The sequence below is a fragment of the Littorina saxatilis genome, linkage group LG1 (genome assembly GCF_037325665.1).
Source record: "Littorina saxatilis isolate snail1 linkage group LG1, US_GU_Lsax_2.0, whole genome shotgun sequence".
In the NCBI taxonomy this organism is placed as follows: domain Eukaryota; kingdom Metazoa; phylum Mollusca; class Gastropoda; order Littorinimorpha; family Littorinidae; genus Littorina; species Littorina saxatilis.
The window spans coordinates 31,310,473-31,326,537 of record NC_090245.1 but is presented as its reverse complement, the minus strand read 5'-3'; the positions used below and the strand labels follow the sequence as shown (position 1 = coordinate 31,326,537).

The 16,065-nt window shown below is 40.8% G+C and overlaps 1 protein-coding gene across 1 annotated transcript in view; it reads left to right on the top strand.

Annotated features, from left to right (window-relative positions):
- LOC138967057 (cytochrome P450 27C1-like) overlaps window positions 1-14,286 on the top strand; it is a 70,950-nt gene extending 56,664 nt beyond the window's left edge. The window contains exons 4-10 of the mRNA XM_070339517.1: window positions 1,491-1,690; window positions 2,203-2,403; window positions 2,949-3,121; window positions 3,574-3,816; window positions 5,061-5,217; window positions 5,641-5,684; window positions 8,726-14,286. Of these exons, the coding sequence (XP_070195618.1) occupies window positions 1,491-1,690; window positions 2,203-2,403; window positions 2,949-3,121; window positions 3,574-3,816; window positions 5,061-5,217; window positions 5,641-5,684; window positions 8,726-8,836 (1,129 nt within the window). The 3' untranslated portion in view covers window positions 8,837-14,286. The remainder of the gene's footprint in view (window positions 1-1,490; window positions 1,691-2,202; window positions 2,404-2,948; window positions 3,122-3,573; window positions 3,817-5,060; window positions 5,218-5,640; window positions 5,685-8,725) is intronic.
- Window positions 14,287-16,065: the final 1,779 nt, after the last annotated feature.

The window sequence follows — 16,065 nt, the reverse complement described above, 5'->3', positions numbered from 1 at the left end:
ATCTCCCAAATCTCCCTTCTGTCCAAAATGACATAGTTCGCCTTGGCTTCGTTTTCTTGTCTGAGTCCTGAGGCTGTTAGAAATTAATGAAAAAGAAACACGTACGCTCATTCTTAACTGGTATATAGGTTCTTCCCTTCACCACAATGGACACAGGGTTACCGTGCTGGACAGAGAAAAGAAAAGAAAGCGAAGGCGTACAAGGGAAAGAAAGGGAAAAAGAAGTAGTTTTAATCCGGCCCTCATACCATCTTTACCCTTCATTCACCCAAGCCCCGATGAATGGCTGATTTTAACAACATTTTTCTCCTCAGGCTTTCAAGAACGCGAAAGTTATGTTGACAAAACACAGGCTTTTTCAAACACACCTCCGCGCTGGGAGACTGAGCGGCGCCATTTTTTCGATGCCCCATTATGAGTTGAGGGAAATGAAGAGGCCTGGATGGCCCTCAGCAACTCTCGAGCTCTTTCATAACACCTTACGAGCCAGCATGGGAAAAGCACTGCCGTCAGCGGATCCCTGCTTAGCACACACTGCAGAGTCATATAAAAGACTTCTGCACTGTATACTCGCCGTCGAAAGCACTTGCACTTAGTATAAAGTCCGAGGCTCATTCACATGTCAAGAAGACGAATAAAGAGAAATGGTGTATACGGTTGGTAGTCAAAAGGCTGTGGTTCGCGCGTATGATCGACTTTGGTCCCAGTTAAGTGCACTGGCCGGTCAATATTAGAGGATGAATAGATATTACTTAGCAAAGCGGTTACCTTTTTTGATTTATTTCTTTTGTTTGTGTTTTTTTGTTTGTTAGTGCTGCATGACTTAAAATCAAAAGGGGGAGTGGGTAAACAAAAACGGTTGGGTGTGGTGGGCGATGAAACTGACACCCTGCGGCAACATCGACGACACTGATCGTGAATGAAAAGTAATACAACCGAGACAAACACTTATAAAACTGTAACAGTTAATGGACGCGTGAATAGCACGATAGCTGGTCACAATAAGAAACATAAAACAATAAATTCGGCAAACAAACACCAGTGCAAAATTCGTTTGACAAATGGACATCTCAGTCAATGCAGTTTCACATACAATCGTGCTCAAGTGCAATCGACCGATGTGTAAGAGAATTGTTTGCATAACTCGTGTAGAGATATATGGCAATCGTGTTCAAAGATACAGCACTGTGTGACAAAGTTGGTTGACAGACTTTTACAAGAAATTCAGCTCATAATGTCCTAGCCTTCAAGCCACATTGTCCTCCTCAGATAACATAAGACACTGGACGTTGGTCAACCATGTGCAAGGTACTGACAAAACGTTCTCGCTTGACCTGCACATGCATCCATTGCGATAAAATACCGCAACCAAGCAGGAAAACACACCGCATGTCCGAAATAGTCACTAGAACTGGGACAAAAATACTCAATTAGCACAGCATAATAAAACCAATCAAACCTCACCAAGACCTCCTCTGTTTGTGTTGCAGGCAAGGGGAGTACTGGAAGACGAGCAGAAGGACCCTGAACCCCAAGCTGATGAAGCCCCAGTTCGCGGGAGAGTATATCGAGGGCATGAACAGCACGACAGAGGAGTTCATCACCAGACTCAGGGAGCTCAAGGCAGCCCAAGCAGACGGGCAATCCGTGCGGCAGTTGCCTCTCGAGATCAACAAATACACCATGGAAGGTAAGGACAGCTGCAAGTTCAACTCCTGTAGGGGATGTGATTCGTCTCTTGCTTCTATGCCTGCATTGTTCAAGTGTACAGTGTACAAGCTGGGGATGTACAATGGAATGTAAGGCTAGCTTACAAGCTAGGAGTGTAAAATTGGATGCACGGCTAGCTTAATTACTGCTGGGCTAGTTTCAAGTTGAACTCGTCGAGGAGTGTTCTGATTTGTCTGTCACTGCTGCGTAGTTGTGCTGTGAATACACGAGTTAGATGTTAGTTGCTATTTTTCTTTTTACCTAAGCCATTCACTTTTCTCTTGCGTTCTATCTGGAACCTCTGTTCTGTTTCGGGTTGTTGAGAACGTGCATTAACGATGAACACTCATCTTTATTTATGTTATGTTAAATGGCCAAGCAGTCTTTTGCCTGTAAATAACTGTCCTTTAACTGAGTGCATACTGTATAATGCATCTTTGTTAAGTTTGATATCCAACCACATCTCATTTATACTTTTCCTCAATCCTTCAGCTGTGGGCAAGGTGTTGTTGAACGTTCGCATCGGGACCCTGGACCCAGACATGTCTCCCAAGATCCGAGAGTTCATCGAGGCCATTGGAGTCATGTTCCTCACGGGGCACCAGCTCATGGCCTTTGCCAAGGTCCACCAGATCTTCCGCACCAAGGCCTGGAAACAGCACGTGCAGGCCTGGGACACCATATACTCGCTGTGTGAGTATTGGGGCGGGAGAGGAAGGGAGAAAAGAGATGGGGACAGGAGAAAGAGAGAGAGTGTATGAGTATGTCTTTGTGTGTTTTTGAGAGAGAGAGAGAGAGAGAGAGAGAGAGAGAGAGAGAGAGAGAGAGAGAGAGAGAGAGAGAGAGAGAGAGAGAGGGGGGAGTGAGAAGACGTACACGAGTGTTTTACTTTCAATTAACGTCGACGGTTATTTGCAGTTTTTCTGCAAAATATGAAGTAAGTTAAAAAGAAACTTTAGCTTTTGTGTTTGGCTTTGTGTGAATTAGACACAGTAAGTTCGCAATGTATTACAGTCATTATAATTAGTATTTCCTTCTCAAATAAATGAAATATCTAATCAGTGTAAGGTAAGTCGTGCTGTTTGCTGCTTGTTCAGTTCAGAGATGTTGACCAATATCTCCGTGTGTGTGCTTCGGCTTTGATGTTGTATTAGCAGTTATTCGACACACAAAAAAGCAAACGATTTTCTGTTTTGGCCGTGGTTTTTGACCGTTGTTAATGGGGCTTTGTTCATCAGCCAACGAGCTAATGGCACAGCGGGTGGATGAGGCCAGACAACGGCTGGAGGAGATGACCCCAGACCCTGGAGAGAAGATGGACCTCATCTCTTACATGGTGGCTGCCGGCACACTGACCAGAGAGGAGATCATTGACAACCTCACAGAGACCTTCATGGGCGGTGTTGACACGGTCAGTGGTGTGTGTTTGTGTGTGTGTGTGTGTGTGTACGTGTGTGTGTACGTGTGTTTGTGTGCGTGTGTTCGGGAGGTGGGGGTGTCTGGTAGAGTGCATGTTGTTGGGTGGGGGGGGGGGGGTGTATAATTATGTCAGAAGATGAGAGGATCCCGTTTGTTTTGGAGGATTGTATGTTTTGTTAATATTGTTTTCAGCGTGTCCTTCGCTCAGAAGTTTGATGTTGATATAATTTTATTTGAATCAAGGTTTTGTGGTTTTGTCTTATTTCTGCGTCTTGGTAAATCTTTCTTTTCTGTCTTTTTCTTTTTCTATCTTTCTTTCTTTTTCTATCTTTCTTTCTTTTTCTCTTTATCTCACTTTCTATCTTTCATTCTTGAAAAGAAATGTTTCCATCAACAGCATAAAATAGCTTTTACTGAAAATATGTTTTGATTTCTCCCCCTCAGGTAGCCAATGGCGTCGCTTTCATGCTTTACCTCCTTGCAACCAATCAATCAGCGCAAAACAAACTGCGGGAAGAGGTTGACACAGTGTTGGGTCAGAGGTCGTGCACCGCGGCTGACCTTCAGGCCATGCCCTATGTCAAGGCCGTTGTCAAAGAAACGCTTCGGTTATTCCCACCAATCCCCTTGAACGCGAGGGTCACGCAAGAGGAGCTTGTCATAAGCAACTATAGGATTCCCAAAGGGGTGAGTTTTCTTGTAGCTGATGTTGTTGTTGTTGTTGTTGTTGTTGTTGTCGCTGTTGACTTGCTATTTTTTGTTTGTTGTTGTTGTTGTTGTATTTGTTGTTTTTCTTCTTCTTCTTCTTCTTCTTCTTCTTCTTCTTCTTCTTCTTCTTCTTCTTCTTCTTCTTCTTCTTCTTCTTCTTCTTCTTCTTCTTCTTCTTCTTCTTGCGGCATGTGATAGTGTTCAAGTTACTCGGTGATGGTCTAATATCACACGTGTTACCTTCCACACCCATGCTTAGAAATGTTTAGCCTGTGTGAGCGGGAAGAAAAGAAACCCGGGTCGACTGAAAAATGAGTTAATTATTTCAAAACTTTGCTGTTGGATCTCACCAACAGACAGCGCCACCGTGCACCATCTATCAAACACTGGATCAGTGTTTTCCTCGCGTTTGTGTTTTGATGACCTACTTTCCCCCTCCATATGAACGCGAAACGTAAACTCTCGTCAACGATCAAATATTTTTTTGCAAATACTGACGCCTCAAAGATAACTTAATATATAGCGTTACAGAGAATCAACGCCATCATGCTTGCTTTGCACTTAACGTTAAACCGATTGCCATGGCCCGCCGTTTTGAAACAATAAGCCGCTTACAAGATTCGCACATTCAATATTGTCACAGAGCATTAAGATCTGACATTGACTGTTGGGCGTAGCCTACAAACACTCCAGTAAGTTAGAGAAAATAATGATGAATGTTAGGCGGGAAGCTATTATTATTACTACTGCGCGACATTACACCAGTAGATTGGATTAAAGGTCACACATTACACGTGATCATATGGTTTGAAAAATCTGCATCACTATGTTTGACCTTGAACCCAAACTGACAACAGCGAAAATAATGTTCCTACTTGTGTTTGTGTGTGTTACATAACTACTATACTAGAAAGAAAATACATGTACTCGCGAAGTGCTTTCGTAGATTAAAGTAACACTATTAGTTACCTTTGCATATTATGTTAATCTTTAAAAGCAACATCAGCCCGCAAAAATCAAGTTTAGAATTGATACAGTCAAAACAGCCATAGTCGAATTTGTGTGTATCGCTACATCATAAACTAAGCCACTGCTTTTGTTACTTTTTCTATTTCTTTACTGGTATTTATTTTTGTAACCTGATATTTTCTTTACTTCTTCTCTTACTTTTGAGTTTCTTAACAAATATTTGTCATGGAATTTGTTTGTTTTATCTCGTACAGACAATCATCATGTTGAACAACTACACAATGTCACGCGACGAGCGTATCTTTTCTGACCCCGAGATGTTCACCCCCGACCGCTGGCTGAGGGCCGAGGTGGCCTCCTGGCACCCCTTCTCAGCAATTCCCTTCGGCTACGGTGTGCGCAGCTGTGTTGGTGAGTAATCGCTGTGTGCTTGATGATGACGACGATGATGATGATGATGATGGTGATGATGATCATGATCATGATCATGATGATACCAGTCAAAATATATAATGCGAAACGTTTTTCGTTTTAGATGTTCTGATTTTTTGTCGGTTTTAACGCCAGAACCTTGCTTTTTTAAATTTGATTTGTGAAACGTATCTCCCTATTTTATTTGTATTGTTATGACGGGTAGTACAGTTTGCCATCACCATGTAGTTGTTGTTGCCATATTGATACTATCTTTCGACATTTTGATAATTAACTTTTTAGTTGTATTGTTCTTCTTGTCGTATTTCTCTAAATGAAGGTTATATAGCTTTGTATTATTACTGAAAAACCATCATTACTAATTAAAGTTTCTGATCTAAATCGGTGTGTTTGTGTTTTCAGGACGGAGGGTGTCGGAGAACATGATGTACGTCGCTGCCATCCAGGTAAACACTGAGTCTCATTTTATTGTGAAGCCACGATTTTCCTCTAAATTCTGCTCTGCAACGTAATGACTCAACACTTCACATCAGTAATACAGATATAAATCTCAAAAGAAAAGTACTCCAAGAGAGTATAGCAAATATGAATGATTGGTGTAATTGTAACAGAATGGCACTGCATCCTAAGAAAACAAAAAGCATGTTAATAACCACAAGACAAAAACACCAGCGACAGCCTCTGAGCCTTGATCTTATGCATGGTACAGTTAGCATTGCTCAAGTCCATCAACACCGTGTGCTTGGAGTTGTAATTGATGATGAACTTAAGTGGCGCTCTCACATTGATACAGTTTATAAACGAGTTTCTAGGAACCTTTTCTTACTTTACAAGCTCTGGTGCGTTGTTTCTGTGGATGCCCTCAAAATGTTTTTCCACGCACACTGTCTCTCTTACATTTGCTATGCATCTACTGTCTGGTGCAATGCCAGTGATGTTCATATAAAGAAAATAAACACACTTCACAAGAGAGGTGTAAAGTTATTAAACCGAGATCCCAATATGACTACTCAAGAAAAATACACTCAACTGAACATTCTTCCGCTACAACAGCAGTTCTTTTTAAATGCTAGTGTTTTCATGTTCAAAATGTACAACCCCTCCTGGTAGAGCGAGGCTTTTGAATTATACGCTACCGCTCCCACGCATTGATTTGTATAAATCTAGTTTATCCTACTGGGGATCGCTTGTGTGGAATTTACTTCCAATGTACTGTAAAACATGTCAAACCCTTTCGTCTTGTTTGAAAATATCTTTGTCAAAAATAATTCTCTCCCTACACTTGAAAATCATAACTGTTACTGCATCACATCTTAATCATCATTGTATTAATCCATGAACCACGTTATTATAGCTAGTGTTTTTGTTAGTTTTAACCTGATTACAAATTCTTAGTTAATTAGTTATTCGTTTGGCTGTTTAAAACATGTTATATAAATATATAAATGTGATGTATAATGTCATGTATGTCTAAAAGGGACAGATTGGAAGATTAGGCATCGCCTAAAACCTTTATCCCTTTGTATTAAAGTTTTGAATCTGAATCTCTCTCTCTCTCTCTCTCTCTCTCTCTCTCTCTCTCTCTCTCTCTCTCTCTCTCTCTCTCTCTCTCTCTCTCTCTCTCTTTTCCAAGGGAAATGAACGTTCTCTGGAACGTGTTTTCAGCAATTTGAATCGAAAAGGATTTAACAGTTTCAACTAATAGTTTTGTGTTCAATTTACATTGATTTTCTGAAGTTTTCTTTCATTTGGGAACTTCAGTTTAATACTGGCACTTTTGCCTTGAGAGTAGCTCAGGACAGAGAGAAGGAAACACATTGTAGCGCATTAGCTGCAGCAGGAGTTAAAATCCTCTGTCATGCTTAATTTGCGTCCGTGACAGCCGTCGGCTTTTGTCTGACAGACAGTGTACGCTTGGTTTAACTGCTGATGACGAGAAGTCAATTAAATGTACTTTTCACCATATGGCGCAACCCCCCTGTCCCCTCCTTTCCTTCTCTCCTCCTATGCCCTCTCTTCCTCTGCCCTCTCTTCCCCCCTCTCTTCTTGCCCTCTCTCTCTCTGTCTCTCTCTCTCTCTGTCTCTCTTTCTCTATGTCTCTATGTCTCTATGTCTCTCTGTCACTGTCACTGTCTCCATCTCTCTCTCTCTCTCTCTCTCTCTCTCTCTCTCTCTCTCTCTCTCTCTCTCTCTCTCTCTCTCTCTCTCTCTCTCCGGCTTCCCCTTGCGTTTATGGTACCATTCCCCTTTTCAATTTTCCTTTTTACATTTAGTCAAGTTTTGACTAAATGTTTTAACATAGAGGGGGGAATCGAGACGAGGGTCGTGGTGTATGTGTGTGTGTGTGTGTGTGTGTCTGTCTGTCTGTCTGTCTGTCTGTCTGTCTGTCTGTCTGTCCGTGTGTGTGTGTAGAGCGATTCAGACTAAACGACTGGGCCGATCTTTATGAAATTTGACATGAGAGTTCCTGGGTATGATATCCCCGGACGTTTTTTCATTTTTTCGATAAATACCTTTGATGACGTCATATCCGGCTTTTTGTAAAAGTTGAGGCGGCACTGTCACACCCTCATTTTTCCATTAAATTGATTGAAATTTTGGCAAAGCAATCTTCGACGAAGCTCGGGGTTTGGTATTGCATTTCAGCTTGGTTGGCTTAAAAACTAATGAGTGAGTTTGGTCATTAAAAATCGGAAACTTGTAATTAAAATTCTTTTTTTATTAAACGATCCAAAAACAATTTCATCTTATTCTTCGTCATTTTCTGATTCCAAAAACATATACATATGTTATATTTGGATTAAAAACAAGCTCTGAAAATTAAAAATATAAAAATTATGATCAAAATTAAATTTCCGAAATCGTTTTAAAAACTATTTCATCTTATTCCTTGTCGGTTCCTGATTCCAAAAACATATAAATATGATATGTTTGGATTAAAAACACGCTCAGAAAGTTAAAACGAAGAGAGGTACAGTTAAGCGTGCAATCGCTGTCGCTACCGTGACAAACAGGCTCGTCACTTTCACTGCCTTTTGCACTAGCGGCGGACTACGTTCAGTTTCATTCTGTGAGTTCCACAGCTTGACTAAATGTAGTAATTTCGCCTTACGCGACTTGTTTTCTGTTTCTTCCATCTTTTCTTCAAATGTTTGACCCTACGTATACCCTGTCCGTATCTTCACTTTCCGCTTTTATTTCTCCGATGATCATATTCCATTATTTCTTGCTTTCACTTTATTTCTAATTCCTCCACAGTCTCTCCGGTGTTTTTCCCTGTCGCTTTGTCCCTCTGTCCTTTTCTATACCCCCTTCCCTGTCTCTATTTGTTCAAGTATAATTGTATTCGAATTGTTAAGCAAACTGTGGCATCTGACTTTTGCACGACATTCACGATCCTTGGTCCTTAGCAGCGTAAGCAGAACATTTATCACTCAGTATCCTTCCATCACATGTACTAAATTGTATATTATGTTACTGTTTTCAGATGGTGCAGAAGTTTATCATGAAGAAAGACCCTACTTTCGACATCACACCCACGGTACGCACACAGTTCACTCCCGGTCCGGAGTTGCCCGTCTTGTTTGAGGAGCGGTAATTCAAGGGGGCGCTTTCGGCAGCTTCCTAGCATGCCTCGCGACACATCACGTGACTCAGTCTCAATGGCGTGACAAGAATCCTTCATCACACTGGTCCAAGACTGCATTCGTTGCTGAGACAACGTCTCTGGGAACATTACTTTGAAAGGAAGGACGTCTGCGGATGTCTAAAGGAAGGAGAACTCATTGTTGCTGCTTTTTTTTCTCTCAATATCGTGACTTCGCACTGACTGCGCTGTAGTCCTTGTTGCCTTGGAAACTCATTGATGACAATCATCATGTAATTTTGCCTGTTTTCTGTATCCTTGGATTTTTCATCATCCCGTTGTTTGACTGAACTCAACACAATCATTTCGCACGTGCGACCAGTGTTTCGTTAACTGATCCAGTGGCATGTCAGAGATACCGCTTTACGCCAAGGTGAAATGGTGAAACGATAGCCCGCTTGTTGCAAGCCTGAAGGACCAGTTGTCATGAACAGAACAACAGTAATCCCTTGGGAATCGTAACTTTCGCGAAACAGTTCCTTTCAGGAATATGGGACTACAGTGTTGAAGTGTTCATTTTGTTCATTATGCGTCACTGTGGACGAGCAGTTACATGTGTAAACGCAACTAAAGATGGATCATAAACTCATGTACACACTTACACCTGGTGGGTTGCAAATGACACAGGATAGTATACGAATGTGTTGCAACTAATCGTATGAATTATTTTAGTGCATGTAGCTTTTCAGACATAGTAAGAAGACAAATATAGGCTTCCTCTGACATTGTTTAGTTTCAAGTTCGCAGAGACAATCGTCATTGGAACATTAAAACGGGGTTACTCGTTGGGAATGATTTACCTCTGCAAACTCTGCGTGTATTGGTGGAATTCAGAAATACATTGATTGCCTTGGAAGGCAAACTGAACACCAACAACATTTTCAGTGTCTAAAACAGAGGAAGAAAATAAATGCTCTCAGTTTTCGAGTACAGTATAACTATAGAAATGGAAAGGCGAGGATGTGCTGTTAGTAATAAAAAGCTATTCCCTGTCATTAGGCAACACGTATGTTGAACCTAGTGTGCCTAGAGTTCGTACGAGATGGATTCTGCTGAACAGAGTGCAAGGACACAAGAGAACACAAAAAAAAGACCGAAAGAAGAAAAAAAACATTTCAACATAACAAGCTGGCCAGTCAGACATCTCGGTGCTTTTTACAGTGTCTTGAGACAGACAAACTGACGTTGCAACCTGCGATGTCTGTGATCCTGAGGAGGGCATACACAGAAACGACCTTGACATTCACCTCGTGTATTTATATCATCCAATCATGACGTGACCCGTGTGTAAAATGTATATACTGTTTTGCATTTAACCGGCACGTGTTTTATCGTTTTCAGATTGTTCTGTAACGTTGCTGCAATATACAGGTGTACAAACATATTCAGTAAACATTATGTTATATATGGCGGTACTGAATTACTTTATTTTCAAATATCAAATTTCAACGTTAATTTTGATGATAGTTTTGTGTGTAAATTGTGTTGATATGCCACGGTTGACTCGGTTCTTACACATTATCAGAGGGGGTGGTGGTGGAGAAATCTACGAAAATAATGCTACCCCACAGAAACGTTAACATTGAACAACTTAAGATTGATAATATCTTTGCAATTTACACACGTTTCTCTCTTCACAAGCCTTGGCTGCATTTTGTAGCGGCTCATAGAGAAAGTGGACATTTGTCAACAGACTGTTTTGTTTTGGGGCAACTGTGAAACTTTGAGGGCGAGTGGACATTATTATCTACGCACCTACACCTTTAATGTACGTTTGTTTATTTCCTTGTAAATACTTAGTCTTTGGTCATAGCCTGTTGCGTTTGTATTTAGAAACACATTTTGCACGAATCAGTTCAAAGGTTAGTTTTCCAGGTACAGGTCTAAGGGGGGATTCTTACATTGACGTGAAATCCATACTTCTCTTCTTCATACGTTTTAAGCAGTCAAATGACAGCCTTCCATCATGGTCGAGAATCTCAAAGAAGACGGTCCTCGGTAGTTCGTTGTGGGACTATGGTGGTTCTTTTGGAAACGCCGACTTAAAAGTCTGCCCAAAAAAGCACCGAGAACGAGTGTACAATTTCCGACCAGGTGTTTTGTTTATTTTGTTTATTTTTTAAAGAACATTTCAAGGCAAAGTAGGCGTCATTGTTAAGGATACAGTCCTTCCCCTGTAAGGGATGACGTGCACACATTATGATCTGTCCAGACTTTAATGCGTGAGAAGAGCATCCTTCTACTTGAGCACAAGCCAATTGTTATGATTGTGTTTTAGTTAAAGGACGCTCTTATTCCATGTATATATTAAAGCCTGAACCGATCTGTAGCTATGGGCATGATCGTGTACACGAGAAGGACAGTGCCTTTAACGAAGAAGAAAGAGGAGAGAGGAAAAAGGGTGTGATCACATCATTAAGGCAAAGTGTACATGGCACAGTCAGACGAGAGATGTGATTTAACTGTGATGCGATGTGAGGTGTGCCTTTTGTGTGCGTCGACTGTGTTAATGTTACCAATACTCAGGGTTTTACTCTCTTTTACTCTCTTTTACTCCAGCTGGTTGCACGTCGGATCGGCATCTAGAAGAAGCATAGCAATGCCGAAAGAGGGCAGAGATGGTTGGTGCAGTGATTCTTTTGATATACTTTTAATTTGTTCTGTAGTATTTTCAGTCTGTCGCATTATCTTCTTCTGAAGTTATCACGGGTCAGTTGGTTTGTGATAATCTTTTCGGTTTTGTTAAAGCAAATATCTTGTCTTGAAAACATTGAAGACCCCAAAACAGTCCGAACCAGAAATTCTTATAACTCCTTTTAGGTCTTTGGAAAGTGTTTTCTTTTCTGTATTACTCGCTACTCTCGAAACACGCACTTCATTTTACCAATGTTTCCATTTATCGATTTTAGCTTCTAATTTGTGTTAGGTTTTGGTTCGTTTCTCGATTTGTTTTATTGATTTTGTTTTGTTGGGGTAGGGGGGGGGGGGGGGCGGGTGAGACGTGTGTCAACCTATTTCTATGCCCTGCCCGCTCCCTGTTGTGTATACCACGGTGTCTGTGTTTTGAGGCCGTTGTGTGTTACGTCACGTTTACCTCATAGTGTGTATCCATGACACCACGGCCACTGGAGTCGTGTCGGATCAAACTACATTACAAGGTGATGACAAGAGTGAGTCATGCTGGTCATGAATCAGCAATACTTGCTTTGTATGATTCCTTCTCAAGAAGCCATTCTAGTTAATACTTTTTTCAAATGGCGTTTAAAAATATGCCTCTGGGTACTTATTCTTACAAGTCTCTATTGCACAAAAAAAAAGAAAAAAAAAGAAAGGTGCGCAACTACCATTTACGACATAATGCAATTGGAACGTTCAGTACAAAACACTCCACAAATATGGTAGGCAAGACATAGGTTTCAAATGCCTTTTCATTGTGAAGTTTGGACGTAAATACAAGTTCCTAAGACACGACAGATGCATTCTTAGATCCTTGCACAAGATATCGTTTCTCACAGACAGTGTGCTGAATTATTACACACACACACACACACACACACACACACACACACACACACACACACACACACACACACACACACACACACACACACACACACCATACACACCCCCCCTCCAAGGCCCACACATATTTTCCAAACTCCTAGTAGGCTTACCCTTCGCGATAGCGGAAATACAAAGTTGGAATCACAATGTTTCATCTACGGCTGTCTCACTCTTCTTATCATCATTCGTGTCACTTGTAATTCTTGACGTTGTTGTGTTACACTATCGTACGTTGTCTTCATTTGTTAAATACAACACTACTCTACACGGATACAGTTTCACCTCGCTGGTCTTTGGCGTTGATGTCACGATGAGTGCATGCATTCAATGTTATCCTACTTTGTATAATCTTAATGTTGTTGATATTTTGTTACATAGATCGCGATTGTTGGATTTGTTCATACTACGTCTAACAAGGATTATGGCCAGTTTGTTGTTTGTGCTTCGTCGGTATTTATTTGTCTGTTGAATGTGTTGGTATCTTGATATCTCGATAAACCTGTTTAACTTTTCCACTTTTATTCTCTTCTTTTGAATTGAACCTGGCGAATTGTTTTCGACCGTAACATTCTAATGATGTTTCTTCATTTTTGTCAGTATGAGCCGTTGAAGAACATTTTAGATAATTGAAAGTTAACAAAATGGTGCTGGAACAGTGTTGACGCTGCTTGTTAAAGTTTCTCTCTCTCTCTCTCTCTCTCTCTCTCTCTCTCTCTCTCTCTCTCTCTCTCTCTCTCTCTCTCTCTCTCTCTCTCTCTCTCTCTCTCTCTCTCTCTCTCTCTCTCTCTAGTATTTGTTGCTTTTGGAAATTTGATGACAAATGATGTAATTACAAGGTACTTGTACTCTCTCTTTTTCTTATTTCATCCTCTCGTTCTTTCTAGCGGTTTCAAGAACAAAACGGTATGTTGCATCGTTACTGTGGTAAACCGTGTGTCTTCAAATCACAAACCATGTTTATTAGATGTGTATAAATGTATGTCGTGTATGCCAAAGAACGTTGTTAAACACTTGATCAAATCATGTAACGGGTATATAAGTTGATCATTTCATGACTATGACTTTTTTTGGCGTTTCAGTATACATACACTGTACATATTATCATTGACGTTTTCATGATAAAAGTGTTCATCGGGTTCCTTTTTGGATTTAGAGCCTGAGATGTAATGTTTGTACAGTTGTGCCTACTGTAACTTATTCGTTGTTGACTTCCTCATCCCTACGACACAAATCTGGCTTTTACTATCAGTGTAAATATACAAGCTAAGATATTTTTTTAATTGTTATAAACTTGTTATTTATTTATTTATTTTTATTTACTCAGTGTCATTTTGTTTTGAGTTTTATTTTGGACAAATGAAATTTTTATTTGTTTGTGTAATTCGTGAAAAAAAAGTTTATTTTACCTTTTACGGGATAGTTAGGCCAACTTTAAAGACAAGCACACCTATACTAAGACATACACTTACAACTACACCTGTACCTTCACACACACACACACACACACACACACACACACACACACACACACACACACACACACATACACACACAATCAAACACACCCAAGTCAGCGAATGTATGCATTCTGTTCATTTTTGTATTATTACACTAATCAGGTTTCTTTCATCAACAAAACGAACACAAGAATATTTAGCACTTTAGTGTACGCGAAAAAAGGAGCCAGATTCAGTATTAGTCAGACCCTGTTAGCTCTTCACCTCCTACATACCTCTCTGTGCGTACAGTCATTGGACTCGCGTTGATAAACATTGTTTGTTTTGTTTTTCGTTCACTAGAAATTTGCAGGGAATAAACACAAAACGCTCAAAACACTGCATGCCAGTTTTGGAGTTTTTGGTATTCAAAATGTTTTTTTCTCCAAAAGTCGTCTGTCTGGTCGTCTCTGTATGTGTCTGTCTTTCTATTTGTGTGTGTGTGTGTGCGTGTGTGTGTGTGTGTGTGTGTGTGTGTGTGTGTGTGTGTGTGTGTCTTTCTGTATGTCTGCTTGTCTGGGTTTTTTTTTCTTTGAGTGTGTGTGTGTGTGTGCGCTGAAAGTCAGGGATTCTTGACAGATGTAGTTCAGCGATCACAACAGGTACTTCAATGTTAATTGAAAATCAGTAAAGACACTCACACGCGTGCGCGCGCACTCCCACCCCACCATTATTCACACATAGACACACACACACACACAAACACACACACACACATACACACACACGCCATTCTCTGGAAGCAGTTATTCAGTGTTTGCTCCACTCTCGAAAGAAAAAGAATATACACTTCAAACGCTTTAACAGAAACCGTAAGACTTTCAGCAGACAGCAAAATCACATTAGCCTGATTCCTCAAAATTATACGAGTCGTCTGGCTTAAAAAATAAAATAAAAAATAAAACAAAAGGAGAAGAAGAAGAAGAAAACACGTACTTCTATTAGCTGCTATATATTATGTTTCTTTTCACTGATTGACCGCATACTTAAGGCACAGACGTCTGGGGATTTAAATGCTCATCGCCTACAGCATGCGTCGACATTGAATTCATCGTCAGACATCACCTTTAGCTTCCTTCCGGTATAGTCTGACTCGTCGGTGACGCGAGAGAACACCCAAAAACCACATTTCAGTCAGCAGACAAGCCCAGTAAATCAAACGAGCCAAAGCAGACATTCCATTGGATGAAATATGACTTTCACGTCACTTCCCACACTCAGCAGCAAATGGAATTGTGGGAATGCCGCGTGCGGGGGATGAACACGAGGCTGAGGTGTCGCGCCTAGGCGAGAGAGAGGTGCTAAAATGACGATGAAACAAATAAACCCTGTCGCGTTGCATTAGAGCCGAACGGGCGGAAATTGGGAAGGATGTTTTTCCCACCTTTTTTCTTTGAGGTAGCAGCAAATCATACACCTTGATCGTAGGGGAATATAGTAGGTGAAGGTGTCTTAGATTTGCTGCCGCGGCCCTACCTGTCTGTACGTTATGATTATCCGTCCGGCCCCCGTGCGCAGCTTGTAATGAACAGGTGTGGTTCTGCTTTAGGGGGGGGGGGGGGAGGGGGAGCAGGGATACAGGAGGGTTGAAGCAAAGAGCTTATATACGGAGGGGTACACTCTTTGGTTGAAGTTCGTAGCAAAGACAAATATACGCTGAAAGTACGAAGGGAAAATCAGTGTTACGGCATCCTTTTCCATCACCAACCTCCACATTCTCACACACAGTCTGAATTAGGTGTACTTAGTTTGTTTGTTGTTGTTTTTGTTGTTGGAGGGGGTTCACATAGTAAAGAGAAATCGTGCATAACAACATGCATATGTTTCAGAGTATCATCACTTTTACATCTTCTGATGCCATTTTTGAATGCAGGTTGGTGCAAAACATGACACGGTCAATTGTTTTAATTGTGATTGTGATGTGATATTGTAGACTCTGCGCGGCAATTTGCCATTTTTTGGGTTATAATCGCTCGCATTCTCTTGGAAATATGTTCATGCGAATCGAGAAAATAATATCATTTTAGCCTACGAACACGTCATGAAATTACGCTATTTCCAGCCATATCGGAAAAACACGTTTCAATAATTCCAATAGAAACACATCATCACAACACACAC